This window comes from Cryptomeria japonica, chromosome 10, assembly GCF_030272615.1.
Source record: "Cryptomeria japonica chromosome 10, Sugi_1.0, whole genome shotgun sequence".
NCBI classification, from domain to species: Eukaryota; Viridiplantae; Streptophyta; class Pinopsida; order Cupressales; family Cupressaceae; genus Cryptomeria; species Cryptomeria japonica.
This window is the reverse complement of record NC_081414.1, coordinates 720,216,211-720,234,545: the sequence shown is the minus strand read 5'-3', so window position 1 is coordinate 720,234,545 and position 18,335 is coordinate 720,216,211. Positions and strand designations below refer to the sequence as shown.

General features: G+C 36.8%; 1 protein-coding gene across 2 annotated transcripts in view; it reads right to left on the bottom strand.

Annotated features, from left to right (window-relative positions):
• Nucleotides 1-615: 615 nt before the first annotated feature.
• Nucleotides 616-18,335, bottom strand: part of LOC131029032 (transcription factor-like protein DPB) — a 37,502-nt gene continuing 19,782 nt past the window's right edge. For both annotated transcript variants that reach the window (XM_057959421.2, XM_057959423.2), the window contains exons 6-11: nucleotides 5,580-5,642; nucleotides 5,288-5,434; nucleotides 5,042-5,110; nucleotides 4,671-4,769; nucleotides 1,466-1,536; nucleotides 616-1,150 (exon numbers count right to left, since the gene is read on the bottom strand). In XM_057959421.2, coding sequence (XP_057815404.1) covers nucleotides 865-1,150; nucleotides 1,466-1,536; nucleotides 4,671-4,769; nucleotides 5,042-5,110; nucleotides 5,288-5,434; nucleotides 5,580-5,642 — 735 coding nt within the window. In that variant the 3' untranslated portion in view covers nucleotides 616-864. The remainder of the gene's footprint in view (nucleotides 1,151-1,465; nucleotides 1,537-4,670; nucleotides 4,770-5,041; nucleotides 5,111-5,287; nucleotides 5,435-5,579; nucleotides 5,643-18,335) is intronic.

Here is an 18,335-nt window from a genome sequence, read left to right as displayed (position 1 = left end):
CATGAATTCATGTTCAAATTGGATGCCCCTAGAAGCTTAAATATTAAAGCTTCTTACTCACTAGGGTTCACCGCCTTTAACACATTCAGCTAATGCTATAAACCCCACCCCCACTTATTTCAAAAAAAAGGCGATAGAAGAGTAAAATGAATAAAACTATAACGATTGCAATTCTCAACTTCGTGTGACAACAAATATGGCCTACATAATAATTTCTTCAGTTAAAAAAACCTCCTCAAACCACAGTGACTCTCATGTTCAAATGTACAAGCCATGTTTACTTTTTAAACAGGCTATCCTGAAAATGGCAAAACCTAGACCCAACAAAAGTGGGTTACATCAGCACTACTTAGAACAGATGTTCTTTGTAGTTACACTTCAGAGAAACTGACCCTGATAACTCCTACAGTGTCGACAAACATTGTTATATTAAATTGATTGGAAACAATTGGATAAAAATAAGCATAATGCATGGATAAAGAATACCCACCACATTTTAGTAACTTCAAAATACCAAACATCCACTGTCAATGTTAAATCTTGAGCAGGTGTTAAAAACATGCCATATGGACTTTGAACCAACGAAAAAATCCTCTCCAGCCTTGTAAAGAGGCATTCTGAACTCGAAGACTAAGTCTTCATTATATATAACATTAATATACATTTCGTTTTATCCACACAACTCTTCCCAGGGGGGGATACTGGCATTGTAAGTTGCTTATAAACCTAGAAATATAAGAGACAATAAAAAAATCAATTGATACAGACTACAAAAAAACATCAGCCCATGTATACCCTCCGGAAAAGAGCACTTACTAATACAAAGTGGTGTGGATAGAAGATCATGGACCATAATTAAAAGAATCACGGTTCATGCTTGACACGTGCTTTTAATATTCCTGGAACAGGTGGAGAAGTACAGTTTTTTCCACCAGAACAAGACATGGAATAAGAACCACCTGCTGCCCTCAAAGAATGAGAGGGCAATGATTGTCGGTTCGTGTTACATATAGGCAAGGTATTTTCACCAAAAGCAGTTACATTTGGATAACCATCATGACTGACAAAATCCACACCATCATTTGATGGCTTCTGAGAAAATCCCATTGCTTTGAGCACATATGCATCATCGTGAACCTCAAAAGGTGTACTGCAAAAACATCAGTGACAACAAACATGAGATTGATGAGCTAAAATTATAAATCTGCAACTTCCAGCAAAATGAATGTTGTTACTACTAGCCAGCCATCTCAAGATACTAAACTAGATGCAGAAGCTAAGTGTAATATGTAGATAACTCTTAAAGTCCTAACACCCAAAAAAGCGAAACTTTATCCTCTACCAAAAATCATGTTACTAGCTACCCATCTAAAGTTGTTGAACTAGACTGCTAAATGCATAAACTCAAAGTCATACACGAGGCTTATACAAACAAATTGTTATCCGCATGGGCATCGCAACATACCTATTGAAGTCAAAGTGAACTAGTTGCATATCTTCTGAGATTTCCACTTCAACTGTTGCATGTGGACGGGTCTGATTTGCAGTTCAACAATAACTACTGTCAGCTGGAAAATCAATCAAGGCCTACTTATACTATCCTATAAAAACATAAACATTAGATATATAGCACATGCACAAGGCAAAAGCTAGATCTATCTACAACCATATGAGAAACCCAGTCGATATTGCATGGTAAAAATTTCAATACATATCTATTGTGACTGCATTATAATTGTTTACAAATAAAAAATAAAGAAAATTCCTGAAAAGAATGGCTCCTTGTTTCAAAGGATGCCTCATTACTCAGAACACATCAACAATGCTTGCACATCATTAGTAAGTAATTTAGTAATCATGCCCGTGAGACTAAAACATGTGTTAATTAAGTTCTATATTCAAAGTGTGGACACCCTAACATGAAACATCTAAGCTAAAGCAATTTTCCTAAAAAAATCTGCACTTTGATAATTGACCTGCCGATCTTCTGCAGTTGTTTCTAGTCCTTTCTCCCAATTGTTGGCATAGTTTCCTTTGTTTTATACCCAAAATCATTGATGCATCTGTAAATGCATGCATCTATTTTTTGTTCTATGGATGGAGAAGGTCAAGAGATTTAAATTTTGGTCTTCCTTTGTAAGGTGTATGCCTAATCACTCTCATGTCATCCTCTCTGCTTCTGCACTTAGCCCTGTGATCATCACAGAAAGCTCAAGATTGATAGTTAACTTGATACTAAGCAAAAACAGTGGCAGAAAACACTCAAACAATTGACTATAACCCACTTAATTCAGACTAATCATGGAGGTCCATTAATTTTATTGTAAATTTGAGCAGTCTGAAACTTGGGAATAACTAGGCAAAGTAGTGATTCTGCTTATGTTCCCAAAAAGTGGAACTTAAGATTACTTAGCCACTTAGGATGAGTATTGTAAACATTGAGGATTTTTATCTGTGTTGCCAATGGGATGAAGTGTTTAAGCAATAACCCCAGATTCTGCTTGAAATTTTCACTTATCCTAAGTTGGCTTGATGGCAAAGATCTCATTCTTACGCAGGGTAGGGTTAGGCTTGAATCTTGATGGGATTAGGGTATGTACACCCCCTAGCCAGAGTACAGTCACATGCGCAAGTTGGTCTCATATGCTGTACACTACCCTGTGTTCTAAGAACAGTTAGGTGCACATGGCACAAGGCACCATGGACATCAAAATCCTTTAGAGGCAGAACCATTTGCCTTGCATGAAACAGAATAAAGCCCTCTTCTCTGTTTCTTCTCTTGGGGGAATTCTTCTAATCTCCAAGACAAATCAGTCTCTAAGCTTTTAACTCCTCTTCGGAATTGCTTGTTTCTTCTTGATGCAAGTATCCTCCCTCTGCTTCAACTCCTTGTAAATGCCTTCGATCACTCTGGAATTCTTCTCGAGTGGCTTTGTGATTCAATTTTCACCTCATTAATGCATCACTAGTTACCAATGTACGGGATAGCCCTCCTATGCTCATACATCCTCCCATGAGCATAGAGAGTTGTGTGCTTCCAGCCCTCAGAGTAGTCCCAACAACACTAACATTTCGTGCAGAACACATCTGGAGGAGTTGGTCTACTTCTCTCAACTGATTCTTAGTTCAAAATCCATCAGAACTTAAACATAGGCAAGATCTGTCCTCAAAATACTGATTACAACAATGATCTTTTTTTCCTAGACGCTTAAGATTTTTAAGCCTCTTGTAAAAATGATTTCTTCATTTGGTAAGCATTGTATGCCAGACTTTGCTTGGGAGCACTGTATTTATTCCAACAAGTTATTAGTTATCAATTATTACAGAATATGTTTGGTAGAATCACAAAAAGACCATTGGCAGCATTGCTTGTATTACTAATTGGATGAGTAGCTTCTTTAATGTCTCAGAGGCCTACTAAATTCTTGCTCTCCAGTGAAACCTGGTTCTCTCTTTAACTCTGCTTATTGGAATATTTGAAAATTCTTCAGAGTCCATGTTGTACTGACATGAGGGCCATTATCAATGGTTGCATTATGCTAAGAGATGAGCATCTATGATTTTTATAGCTGACAAAGGTTTAGACAGAGTAGCTATCACAACAAAAAGAACATCCCTACCTCCAAGCTAGAAACGTTCTACAATGATGGTAAAAGAGTTGGCCAGTGTAATCACTCAATCTGCAATAGGCAGCGGTACATTTGATAGCTTGTGTCATCCATTTAATATCTGGTGCAATTAAGATCATCTCCTAGATCTATATATGCAAAGTCTCTTAAATAGTGTATGCATGAAAAGTTTATGTATGAATCTCAACGCTACAGTTAATTGAGCAACACTTGTTGCAATGCAATAATGTGATATATACTTTATTAAGCAATATGGAATTGGTATTCTTTTAAGCCTTGTTAAAGTGCTACATATTTCAATATGAAGAAAAGTTCTTAAAATTTAAAAATATGATCCAAGATACTTGTGTCCGGAAGGGTGCCTTTCATTTGAAAATTACCTGGTGATTTAAAACATCAGTCCTGTTTTACAAAAAGCCTCTGATTTGGCACAATATCATTTAGGCTACTTGGTCCTTCACAGATAAGTAATAAAAAAAATTCTTTACTAATAGCTGAAACATGCAGCTTGGCTATCAAAAATAGTTATGATCGGATACAAAGCTTCATCGACAGAAAGAGCAATAGGAAGGTATGGATATTGAGGTACAAACAAGGAAGTATTGAAAAGTAAAAAATTATATTGATGTGCAAACAACAACAAAAGTATGGAGGAGATTTTTTAAAACTCTGGTGAATCAACAAAAAACCAAGGAATATCCTTCATAATATACACCAACAGGTTGCATAAGACATTTCCAGCACATATCTACACATAGTAGCAATAGAACAGAACAAACTAAAGTCAAACCTGATACACAATGTCTGGCGAAGAGGGCTTAAAAGTTAAAAGCAAGCCATGCAACTCACAAAGTCCAAAAATAGTCCAGCTAGTGTGATAAGCTTTGTTTCCATTGTCAGTTACCAGCACAAAAAGTAATTTCCACTTTCTAAACACCACTACCATCCAACTTCTGGTTGTATAAAAATAATACTGTGAAATCAAAAACAATGCCACACTGTCTAGATGCAAATTTAGCATAACTTAGATGAAAAATTCACCTGAACTAAGATAAATGGTAAATACATTTCCCCAGACGAAGTATTTCCTGAAACATGCAAATGTTCATTCCGTTGCACCAGATTTTGAAGACCTATTATCTATAAAAACAAACAGACAACTGTCAGTAAGACTAAGAAGAAACATTATCAGCAGAGAACTCTCTAAGCTGGTTTGTCAACAAAAAGATCGACACATCACCCTTTCAAAATTCAAATCAATAACTTAATAATTCAACGAAACGTTTAGTTTAACTAGCAAAGATTCATTTCTTTTTAGGCTGGCTGCCTTTAGTTTTCTGAAAAACTTTACATTATTACAAGCAAGGATAGTAAATTGCAGGTCACACCATCAAATCCACAATAACACATACCTGCTCTTCAAGTTCTTGCAAATAGGCCATTTTTTTGTCAATCCTGCTTCTCACATCCAAGCGGTCTGCCTGCTCACAACTCCGTACATTAATTGCTGCAAAATATTACTTCTTGAACAAAAAACCCTAAACTAATATAAGAGGAAAAATATTTGCCCTGATCCACATCTTTTTTAGCAGGAAAGTCACTGAATTCAGCTTCATATTGTTATACAAAAATAATATCCAAGCCAGTACAAAACGAACCTTCAACTGCTCAAGGTCATTAGGGCTTGTGCTAGGTAGCCCTTTCCACTGAATTTCCTTCTTGTCCTTTGATATTATGTCCATTGCCATGAGCACATTGAGTGCATCATACACCCTCCGCCTTATGTTTTTCTCATCATATTGTTGCTGCAAGATTTCAATAAAACATATGTTCAAGAGTTGCAATAAAAAATGCTACAGCTCACACTTTAAGAACTAATGAACTGCCTACACAAGTGGGGCATTTGTAATACATTAAAAACTCAAAAGGCTATCAGATAAATAATCTGACCTGATCAGGAGAAACAAGTGCACTATTAGGGTTTGCAAACTCTGCTACTAATTCATCTGCAACCTGAAAAACCATATACAAATTCCACAAATTTAGTTTTCTAAAGAAAAAAGTATAAATTCAAAAAGAAAGAAAGATCCGACACAATGTGGTGTAACGTGAATGGTAATAGGGGGCATTCTTAAAGCGTGTTCCAGATTCAAAAAGCCCTCACCACAACAAGATGGCCCATAAGTCCAGCTGAAATGTGATAAAGCTGTGGCATAATAATTAGAGGATTCATACAAGGAAAGTCCGTGTAAGTTTGTGGCTCACACTTATCCAAAAACATAAAAAAAGCAGCCCACAACCTACCCAAGATTTACAAAGCAATAGAAAAGGAACAAATATTGATGTACTGGTATGACCAATAACAATCAGTCTGGAAACCGCAACTTCTATAAAAAAAGAAAGAGAATGCAATCAAAATCTCCAATACTAGAGATCCCTTGAGCTTTGACAAAGGAAATAACAAGGTAATTTAACCAAAAGCAATTTTTAGGGCTTATGAGAAGATCAAATAAAATTATTGAGGTAATTTTTGTTTGGAACAAAATGAAAACATAATTGTTGACAAGTCTATTATGTTTACACTAAGTGTGTGTATGTGTAAGATAATTGTTGGCATGTCCATCATGTTTAAGCTATGGTGTCTGCATATATAACATAATTGTTTACATATGTAGATATATGTAAGAATGGTAAAGTCACTCATCATCATCATGGTAGTTGTATATTCTTATTGCTTATTCATTGAAGAAAATTTAATGTTATTTGTTCTTTTTTGTGCATATTTATATTGTGTGTAATTCATTCTCTTTACAATAGCAATCTGGTCGTGTACTTTATCATAGGCCATAAGGGACCCTGAGCCAATTGTGCATGAGAAGGTTGCCACAGAGAAGTGACAAGACTATGGAGCTGATGCAATGGCAGAAAACCTACTTTAATTTGTGATGGCCATAAACTTTCATATAACAATAAATCACTAACTGAAGTGCAACTTGTGCCATTGGAAAGAGGATTTCAATAGCTATACTTCGATATATTATATAATGCCTGAAGAATATTTAAAATGGCTGTAAACCATTGAAGTCGAACTTCCAAATTTTGCTTATTTTGCTGGCAGGGACAGCACCCTTACATGCAGAATCAAACACCAAAAACGTTAGTGCAAACCTGTTGCTCTAACAAATCTGAAACTGTTTAGAAAAGATTTATAAACATATAGGTGATAAATTTTCAAATGACATGTTCTTTGAGCACGGAGAGCTGAGGAGCCAAGTATTAAAAAATAAAAATATTCTTGGTTTCTGACTTAAAAAATTCAAGATAGAAGAAACATCATATTGGTGTACAATTAAAAATGTCTTGACTTTTGGTTCTATAAAACAAAATAAAAAAGTAAAATGTAAAACTCCTACAAATTTAAAAGAAAAAATAATGGAACAAGGAGGACAAACAGCTTTTGTTTGTGTTAGTTCTACTGCTCTATCCTCAATATGCTTGAGCTTGAAAATTTCCACAATGCCAAAAAGTATACATGGTAATATTATCATCACTCTCAGGACCCTCTGGAGCATCAAACATGCTCAGGGGCACCCTGTCTAATCCATGGGGAAAATCTACACCCTCCTACTCATTGTGGCATCTTCAAGATTAACATCCCAACATGTGGCAGAGCCCCAAAAATTCTCTTTAATCTTCTTATTCTTAAGATGAAAATCACTATGAACACCCACCAGCTTCTCCTCTCCTAGGGTGAAGTTTGTTTCTTTCACAATGGATGAAGCACTAAGTGGATCAATTTGTTTGTGCCACATAGAAACTGTTTGTTTGATAGAACAACCAAATAACAAGTTGTCTATGCTCTAAAATTTTGTTGACAACCATCCCCTACCACCCACTCAAGTTCCTTTCTATTAAACATGCTTTATCTTTAGTAGCATTGGTTTTGCTGAAGGCCAAAAAAATTTACAAACTAAAGAAAAAGTTCTGAATGCTTTATTGCCTCCTCAATATACATCTTGTTAAACATGACAACATCTTGATTTTCCTCATCACTCTCAATGGGATTTACTTTAAAAGGTCTATCCAAATATCAGTATGAGGTCAATGACCTCTAATCATTATCATCATTATAAAATTGCATAATAGGTCTATCTCACAATTTTTGCCCTCACTTAGTCCAATATGCCATCAAATGCCTCAGATATTTCTCCAAAATTTGGAGTGTATGTGTGAGCATAGTGGATAAACTTTGGTCTATGGAGTCAAGAAATGAGACTGCATATCTACAATGTCCCTAACAACGATCGTTCAACAAATGACCTTCACCTTCTTCCCATGATTGAACTTACCCTCTCCTCACATGGACCACTCACTGCTCACAACCATACACTGCAAATGCTGTTGCACATCAAACATTCTCTCAAATAAGAGGAAGGAGCTCCCATACCCAATAGCATTGGGCTTGAGCAATTCCTTATATGTTTGGTACGTACAAATGGCTAAGAAAACATGGTAATTGTAGATAAACTTTTTTAAGTCCCTATGATGCACAGAATTAGTGTTTTAAGGTAACACAGATGAATTATATTAAATTCATATTTTATATTTTTAGGCTATATTTGTAATGTTAATAATATGTTTATATTTGATAAATGAATATTATTGTTGTTGTTGTTATTGCATTTTAACTTTTATTAGCCATTTTTCCAATTAATTTTTTTACATGATTAGTTTTCCTTTGCTTGGGAAACTAACCCCTCAAATTTGGGAACAAGAAACAGTAGCATAGACAGGAACTCTCCTCAAAGTCCCCTCTTTGAGAAATGTGCTATAAAGAACAAGGCATAAGGTGCCCTGAAGTCCTCTTTTAGAAGAACATCCGGAGGACACAGGAAAAGCACTCCATAAATTTTCTGTCTATGAAATGGATTCTCCCCAGAAACAGGTCCCCAGTACATGATATATTTCTCCAATACTTGGCCTAATAGTTGTGAGAAAATGCAAATATCATTTTCATTTAACTTTTCAAAAATATTTTTGATATTTCCAAACAGAATTAAATATTTTGGATAAGTTTTGGTAGATGTAAATTCTAGTTTTCACCATAAGAAAGACAGACAAGAAGTTGAAGCAGCAAAATCCCACAACTTAAAAGCAAAGTTGCATGGACATAGATACGGATATGGTATTGGATGTGGATACGGCCATTCATAAAAAACAAATACAAGTATATTTAACACAATTTTGTAAGTTATTAGAGGAGATTTTCATTACTTTAGACACATAATTGCTCCATAAATAATTATAAGTTGATTTAACAATTACAATACAAAAAAATGTACAAACCAGAACTTATAATTAAATTAACAATAATGTCGTTTAGATTTTTGTCTATGTTACCCCAAGTTTCCGAGACAGGGGAAACGAATTTCCAAGATGGTTTTTTATTTGGCCATTTTAGGGGACGGGGAAATGACAAAGGGTATATATATATATATATGGAAATTTCAAATTTCAAATATTCATAATTTCATATGATAACAATGTAACATTGATAAATCTAGATTCTAAATTCAAATTCTATAATCAATCATCATATACATTATAAATAGAAATTTTCTTGGAAAGAGAGTTGAAACTTGAAATTCATAAATTCATATGCATTCATAAATATAATTCATTGAATCAGGAATCACTGTCAATATCATGCATAAAATTATATCAATATCAAAATGCCCAAAGGCTGCAAGTTTCAATGTATCATATTGTCAAAAGTCTCAAACGAGTCAAAGACTCAAAACTAAAAGTAAAACAAAGAAAGTATGCTGCTGCCCCTAATATTCATCAAATCCAAAGTCACTATCACTATTAGCCTCAACCTCAAAGATTGCATCATCCAACATAATCCCAGCCAATCTCTCTTGTTCCTCCTCATCATTAATATCCCACCATAATGTTGGACTCTATCGATGCTCTGGAGTCTAACGATCCTTAAGTCGCAGAGCACTATGCACAGCCACTAAATTCACTCGTCTAGAGGTAAGCCTATTCCTCTTGATGGAGTGGATAAAGCTGTATGTAGACCAATTCCTCTCTGCAATAGACGAACTAGCAACCTGCGAAAGTGGGCGAATGGCAAGCATCCTCAACTCTAGTGCATTTGCCCCATGCCATTGCCACCATCCAATAGGGTTCTTTTGTGCCATTGCTGCTCTATCCATCCTCGCCTCTAGCGTGTTGAAGTTTGGACCATCAAGATTTGAGAAGTCATTCCATTGGTCACGAAGTCTACCAACCTCCTTAGGTGAATACATCTTATGAAGGACCTTCATAAACCCACATCTCACCTCGTCATCATCACAAGGAAGGCACCCTGTAAGCTTGGGCTCATACCATTTTGGATTTAGTGCATAGGCTGTCATATGAAGTGGAGAGTGCATAGTCTTCCACCTCCGCATGATAATGGGCTTAACATACTCATATAAATCCAAATTCTTATCCTTCGCCAAAATTACTTCCTTCATCTTTTGAATCATGTTGTCAAAAGTCTCATATATCTTTCTAAGATTAGGAGTCCATATCAACATATTTGATGACATCTACAACAAGCGAGATGATTGAGCAAACATATCTACAAAGTGCAAAAATAAATTTTAAATAAGAATAAGATTAAAGATTGTCAATCGCAAAGTTAATTGACAACTAAAAAACTTAGAAACTTTGAAAGATTCAACAACAAAATTAAATTATTAAAATCAGAATTTTTTAAATAAAATCAGCAATGTCTTACCTCTCTGTGGACCACCAATTGTCATCAAGGATCCTTTGTTTGATGGGTTTTCCCTCAGCAGTGGTTGCATTAGGCCATCTATTCCATTTTGAATTCACCACCATCAATTGTAGGGTGTCATGCACCTAAATCACCCTCACTAACAAAATGAAATAACAAGCATATCTTGTCTCCACAGGTTTGAGAAATTCCTTCTTTGAAAAAGTTCTGAAGAGAGCAAGTGAGGTGTGGTGGTTGCAAATGAACATTTGAATATTTCTAGCTTGTGCTAGCACTTCCTTTACCCAATCTAATTTGCATTTTCCTTCAATGCATTGTTCAATGCATGAACACAACATGGAGTCCAAAAGATGTGCTTATAAACACCCTGCACCATCAAGCCTACCAATTTGCACATACATGTCGAATCAGTGATCACCTGAACAACATTTGAGGCCCCAACCTCCTCCATGGCCTCTCTCAAAATGCTGAACTAAAATTCTGCCTCCTTGCGTTTCCCTAAACAATCAATGGCTCTAATAAAATAAGAACTAGTTGTGCATGTGACTATGATGTTGATGACTGGCCGGTGTCTAATATCAGTCCACCCATCCATCACAATAGAACAACCTGTCCTCATCCAAGTCCACCTCATGTTCTCCATCACCAAACTCACCTTAGAATATGATTTATCAAGGAGGGTAGTGCATAGTTTATGATCTCCAAGGGGTGCAAAAGAGGAACCAACAACACCTATATCTTTGACCATTTTTTTTAAATAAGAAGATCGCGCCACATGAAATGGGATGGTATGGGCATAAAAAATCAGCAATGGAGGCATCTATCGTTTCCTATGCGTGCACATTGAACATAGTTGAAAGTTGAAACTGCACCTAGCTGCCCACTATCACTAGCCTTTTTCCTTTTTTGCCATCCACACTATAAATACCACCATCACAACCAAACTAGATGACATAGGCTGAAGTGTAGATGGCTGTGAAAGAGGTTGCATTGGCAAGGGCGCACCTTTATACTTACATTCTGCATCCGCATGTAATCTATAACACTCTAGCTCCTCATGCTCCTTTAATTCTTTGCAAAATTTAACTCCTTTATCTGAAACACCCAAGAAATGAGACCACACCCTTGTGTAGCTACCTCTAATATTAGATTTGCCTTTAGGAGACCTGTGGAAACCCTCATATCTCAACATTTCTAGAGGATCCTGTAGCAGATTGGCTGATTCCCATTGCACATGCAAATTGTATACCCTATGATCATGGTACTTTTGAGATGCTTGAGCATATCACAAGTCTTTCATGTCCCGATGGATCAAAGACTTGTCCCTCAGTTCTCACTCCTCATATCGAGACACCATCTCAATCATCTTCATCTTGTGTTATTCTTGATGACCTTAGCAATGGCTAGTGCATAGGCCCCATTGATTCAGTGCAATAGAACATTGTTCTTCCACAGCTACTTGGGATTCATATCTTACAAACATATCATCATTGTTTGTGGAGTCTCATATTGCAGATCTGGCAAATTATCTAGACAGCATTCATCTCCTATTTGTTGATGACCTCATCAATGTTGTCAACCCATCTTCATCGCCCATTGAGCTTGTTCTTTATTAGCTTTTGTGAAGTCCTGAGTTGTCACCTCTTACATCGATTGGGCATGTACCTGATTAGTTTGTGGCGTTATCATCTTTCATGGACATGACGACATTTGAGCAATTTCTAGAGGCACACAGGATTTGAATTTGAATTCCTATTTCTTCCAATCTATTGGAGTGGCTTCTCATATTTTCAGTAAATCTGTTTCTTCCTAAGGGAAGAAAAGTTGTTTGTAGGCAGTGGATCGTATTATGTCTTCAAGCTCTCATCATTGGCACAAGAGCTACTTCTTCATTGGGCGATTCATATCCTCACTTTCTCTCTCCTAAGGGGGGCGGGGGGGGGGGGGGGGGGCTTTGATTGTACTTATGTGATCGATTCAGTTTTTGGCGAGACATCTTGAGTCCTTCATGCTTAGTCACATGTACTCTTTTTCATTTATTTTTCTCTCTTTCGGAGAGGAGTTTTCTCCCATTGGGTTTTCCTCCTTTTCACCAGTTGTGAGAGTTGCATTGGTTTGTACATGGGTACCTAATCAAGCCTTGTTGTCGAGACTCATTCATGCTTGCATTTTGCATTCATTCTTAGCTCTTTAGCTTATCCCTAAGTTAATCTTAAGGGGTGTTTTGGAGTAATTAGGATATTATCTAATTATATAATTAATTAAGTCCTTTATTTACATTATCCGGTTAAGCAAAACTTAGGTGCTTTTTATCTTTCATTAGATTAGGCTACTAATAGATTAAGTTCACTTAAAATAAATAATTTTTAGTTCTTTGAGCTAATTTTAGTTTCTTTTATATTAGGTTTATCTTTATTGCTATATAGCAAGTCATTCATTCATTATAATTTATCCAATTTTCACTCACAAGTTGATCTAATTATCGGATTCCTCTTTGGATCGATCTCTCTCAAGGTTGCATAGCATTAATCATGGCTTTTTTTCTTCAAATGTGACAAATATTTTACTTGCAAGTGATTCATGGACTTGTGGGGTTGAACAAATAACTCCAACAAGTGCCAATGCTAGTGCTAGTGGCAGTACCAGTGCTAACGACACTATTTGTAGTTCCTCTAATTAGTGCTAATGACCATATTTACATAAGGGCCACCACTCAATGTAGGAGCAAATGATGCAGGAATGAAATTCGATGAATGTGGTAGCTCACTATTCGCCTTATCAATAGATTTATTAGATTTATGCTTTTTATCTCTGACTTGGATGGCACCACTATCTATATGGTCCAAGAAGATATATCACAAATGCATATAGTGCTCAATGTCATGGCCAGGTACATGATGATATTGGAAGAACTTTGAGCCATCATACCAGCAAGGGTACGATCTGTTGTCAGGAAGTGGTCTAATCTTGGGGAGGGTCACCAGACTATCTTTTAATAATCCAATAACTTAGTGAATACCTGATTTCGCTAAGGTCCTTGCGTATTTTTCTCAATTGCCTAAGGAATTGTAATTATATTGGCCACAACTTTATTCTTTCGAGACCCACCCGAGGAAGACACACCTCCAAAGGCATTAGCATGAGAGTTCAAAGCAGAATCTCCAAACTGAGTTAGCGTGCGTTGATAATCAATGAGAGTGCTACAGAGATTAGTGAAGTTCGAATATCTATTTAAGGAGAAATCTTCCCTCAATTTTGATTGCAAATTACCAATAAACATTCTTTGGAGATCACCATCTGGCAAAGCATAAGGAACTTTTGTAGATATAAATTGATATTGTGAAGTAAAATCAGTTATCTTCTCATTCGACCTTTGTTTGCAATGAACAAGGTCGACAACGGTAACCTTGTTGCCAATGTTAGCTTGGAGCCATTTGGGAAATGCACCCATCAATTGATCAAATGTTTGAATAAAATAATTTGGTAGAGAGTTGTACCTTTCTAATGCAGTCCCCTTAGAAGACCAGGAGAATACTTTCAGTAGAACATGGTCCAAATTTTGATAATCACTGCATAAGGTAAGAAAAGAATCGATGTGCAAATGCAGATCTCTATCACCATTGTACTGCTCAAACGTCAAAGTCTCAACCCCTTGGAGAAGGTTGGTGTTTTGGATGTGCAATGCAAACGGACTACTGCGATAATACAATGGGAGAGAAGATTGGTTAGTAGTAATTGTAAGGTTGGTAAGTTGTTGATGAAGCTATCCCATGTTCCTGCAAAATGGTATTGAGGACAAGATTAACAAGTGGAGAAGGTGGAGGCGGGTTATGCATAGCAACGGAGACACGGGGACCAAAATCAACACCAGCACTAACACCAAGACCAATGCCAACCCAGGGCCAATACCAGAAACCCACACCAACACTAACAAAAGAAGCATAAGCATTGGAAGTGACAACAAAAGAGCTAGCAGCCATGCCAATGTACCCCAAGGGAGTCTAAGAGACATTGATGCTCGGAATAGTGCCACCAGCCAAAGGGTCAATCATAGGACCCGTATCCACCATGTGAACTGACCACCCAAGAACAGTGACACCAATCCGAAGACCAATGATATTGAACTGATCATCCTAGGGATTAGCTTCAACAAGAGGAGCATGAAATCTCACATTCATAGATAACACCCTTAACACATCCAGGTCCTTCTGATCTGAAATTAGCATTTCTCATAGATTATTGATGATAGAGTGAGCCTGAGGAAGGACATTCTATCGATTCAAGAATCCTTCAAAATCCCTCCGGTTCTCCTCGAGAGACTGAATTTGATCAAACGAAACTATTAGAGCAGATTCATAGTCCACAACAAGAGGAGACCCTAGTGGGATATTCGTTGAGGTGTTGTTTCAGGAGTTAAGATTGGAACCAAATGTAGTAGAGCCTCTTGAAATAACACTTGAAAGAAAAGTCCGAGAAGTGAAAGGGTCACAAGGGTCTACAGTCCTAGAGAACATCGGACCAGGTCTCGTAGGACTATAGCGATTCAGAGGGATGCTAGGTCTAGAAGTCCTCACTACGACCTCAGAAGCAATTTGGGTCATAAAGCTCATAGACAAGCTCCACAACACTTCGACAACCTCAAGAGTGCACAAGAGAGAAACCCGACACAAGCACTTATTGTTTAAGTTTATACAAAAGTTTTACAAGATTTTCAAATAAATTCCAAACCAAGTTCACGTCGGATTTACCAAAATGTAGAGTAGGAAAACTGAACCGCTGCGAAGAGTGGCTGCGAGGGTGGTCAGACCCCTTGAGGACTCAATTACCTCTCCACTCAAAGTAAACCTTCAAGGTCCTCTAACCTCCGAGTTTACTCACTAAGGATATAAATGTGTACAAAACTTGCTGATGCTAATAGATAATATTTTAACTACTGGAACTCAAAGTGCAAGTCATTGAGACCACCTAGCAAGATCCATGTGCTCTCTAATCCTGGATGCACACGAGGGTTGAGGACGACAACGTGGCTTGCAAGCATTCGTATAGATAAAACATAGAAGATCATACAAGAAAGTACATAAATGATCAAACAAAAGTTTTAAGCACTAAATGCCATAAAAATAGAGATAGAAAGATAAGACTAATTGAAATGAACCAATACAAAGACAAAGATGGGAGAGAGAGTTTCACAAGAGGTCTAGCAAATGAAGCCTTCAAACAATGCTATTCCGCTCTTCTTCAAACCTACACATAAAACAAACAAGGACAAAAATGTTGGGGCTATGATTTCTAGTCTGCCAGAGTCAAACCCACGTTTCAGTGTTTCCACCCCCGCGGATAGACAAGATTGATGGATTGATAAACGATAATGAAAGGAACAATAAAGAGATGATACAAAATGATATGCTAAAATGGAAATTACTAAATGAACAATGCAATGAGTGAGAGAAAGAACTCTCGTTCAACATCAAAAAGCTGGAGCTTGGAGTGAAGACAAGCATGAATCCCTCAAATGTGTGAAGCTTCGACGATGGCGATAGTGCAACAGACGTTGCAACAATGGTGGACAAGATGCAGAAAAACCAATAACAAAACCTTAGGAAGCACAAGAATAGAACCGGGGAGCATACGGTTGCAAGAAGGGGAAAGAAATGAAGCAAAAAGGCAAGATAAAGGGACTAGAGAAGCGTCTCGACTTTGGTGGGCACAGAAGGAGGCGTTACACTACCAAAACTAGCAGGTGTAACGTCTCAACAGCCACCTTCGGTCTGAATATTTGCAGGACAAACACGCAGCATGCGGACATCTTTGCGACAGCCAATTGTCCCAGAATAAAATAGTCCACAATCGAGAAATCAAGCAAAAAGGATGACAAAGCAAGCTTAGCAAATAGACGAGGTGGAAGCTTGGTCATCATCTCAGATTCAACTAAAGCAAAGGCACCATTTGACATGGAATTGCACAGGGTGCAATTTTCGACATTATAGGACGAACCCAAAACAAACCAAACCCCAAAAAATATTTTGACCACACCCTCAAACCTAAACCCAAACCCAAACCCAAACCGGTAATTTAGTTTTTAAAGAATAAATATTAATTTTTTTTAACTTCTAATATTTAAACAACATTATATAAATATAAAATTATAAACAATTATTTTTTACCATTTGTAAAAATTAAAACGCCAAAAAAAATAGTATAGTTGCATTGCAAGAAGATCCAAAAAATGGGTCAATAAAATAGAAAAAAAAAATTGCACCAATTAGGTTTTTTTAAATTAAGTTTAGGATGGTTCACCTCAAACATTTAAAAATCAAATCACACAATATCCAACACGATTTGAAAATTATTGTTTTTTGGACATGCATGGGTACATGTATCCAAGACATATCATATCCATATCCATATCGGATACAGCAGTACGCATGCCTGGGGAGGGGTATGTGTGTATCCAGCTACCCTACTTAAAAGTTGAGCAATTACATGTAAAAAGGGAATGTAATAATATTTCTCCCTATCATATAATTTCCTTAAAAATGCTAAGTTACCAGCTCACTCAGGCAAAATTCCAGATCCTGGTCCAGTTTGTTCCCAATCTAAGTTTGCAGTCCAGTCCAGTCCACTGTGGGTGCAAGCCAGGCACAAACTTTGGGCCTCAGCCAGGTACATTCAGTAAATGCAAGAAAGGAACAGAACAAAAATCATTCCTTATAATATAATTTCCTTAAAGAGCTAAGTTGCCGGTTCACTCAGCCCAAAAACCCCATATCTAGGTTTGGTTCGTTCCTGGTTCGGGTTTGCAGTCCAACCTAATGTAGGTGCAGTCAGAGCACAAACTTTGGGCCTCTAATTTGGCTGGGTACATCTAAGGTCCAAATACCATGCCCAGAGGAAAGTCTCTGTGAACCACAATTCTTTTATTTTATTTTTTTGCTTTTCCTTTGCAATGTAATTTTTGTTTTTTGTCATCACATTTCATGAAAATAATAAATAAAACACGTTAATAGTGTGAAACTTGTATAAATGGCACCATTACAATTAGGAAACTGAGCTGAATGTGGTAGGACATGTAATACACTACCATTTCTTAGTTTTGACAGGATTAATGATGGGGCAAAAGTCCCAAGGACTTTGTGGATTGTGAGACTGAATGTCATGGACTGTATTTAATTTGCTTTATAAGACTGATAAACTATGGTTAATTTTGATATTTAATTGCATGTCTCTTGATAATGAATGACAACACAATATCACATGAAACCTAAATTAGATTATGATTTTAATGAGAAGGGATTATAATCTCAATTCTGGATTAGTCTTTGTATGGACCCGAATCACATGTTTTCATGAGAAGGTATTCAGACTACCGTTAGACAAATTATTGATTCAGATTTATCATTATGGACTGATGTCTTAATTATTTAGAATTTGTTGCAAATTCTCAGAATTGATTTCAGATTTATCATTATGGACTAATGTCTTAATTATTTAGAATTTATTGCAAATTCTCAGATTGTTTCCAAAAGGCATAATATTTTCTAAATGTTTGTTGAGTGTGCAGATCAACTGAGGACATGGACCAGACCAAGCAAGTAGAAGGGGGGTTACAAAGCTTCATTCAATCTTGGATTGGTGACTGGTGTCAGTGCATGAGAAGTCAACAATGGGAAAACAGCGCAGCCAGGTGTCAATTAAAAGAGGCCAGATGTCATGAGAAAAAACAGAACAAATAATCCAGTTGCAAGAAATAATGGCTAGACAATGACCGAGGAAAACACACTTGAAAAGGAAATAGACCTGAACCTGAGAACATTCTCATGTCTCTGGAAACGCATGAAATTACTCACCCAACCACTACCAGCAAAATAGCTAATAAGACAATGACAAGATTTGCATGACTTGGATGGACCAAGGAC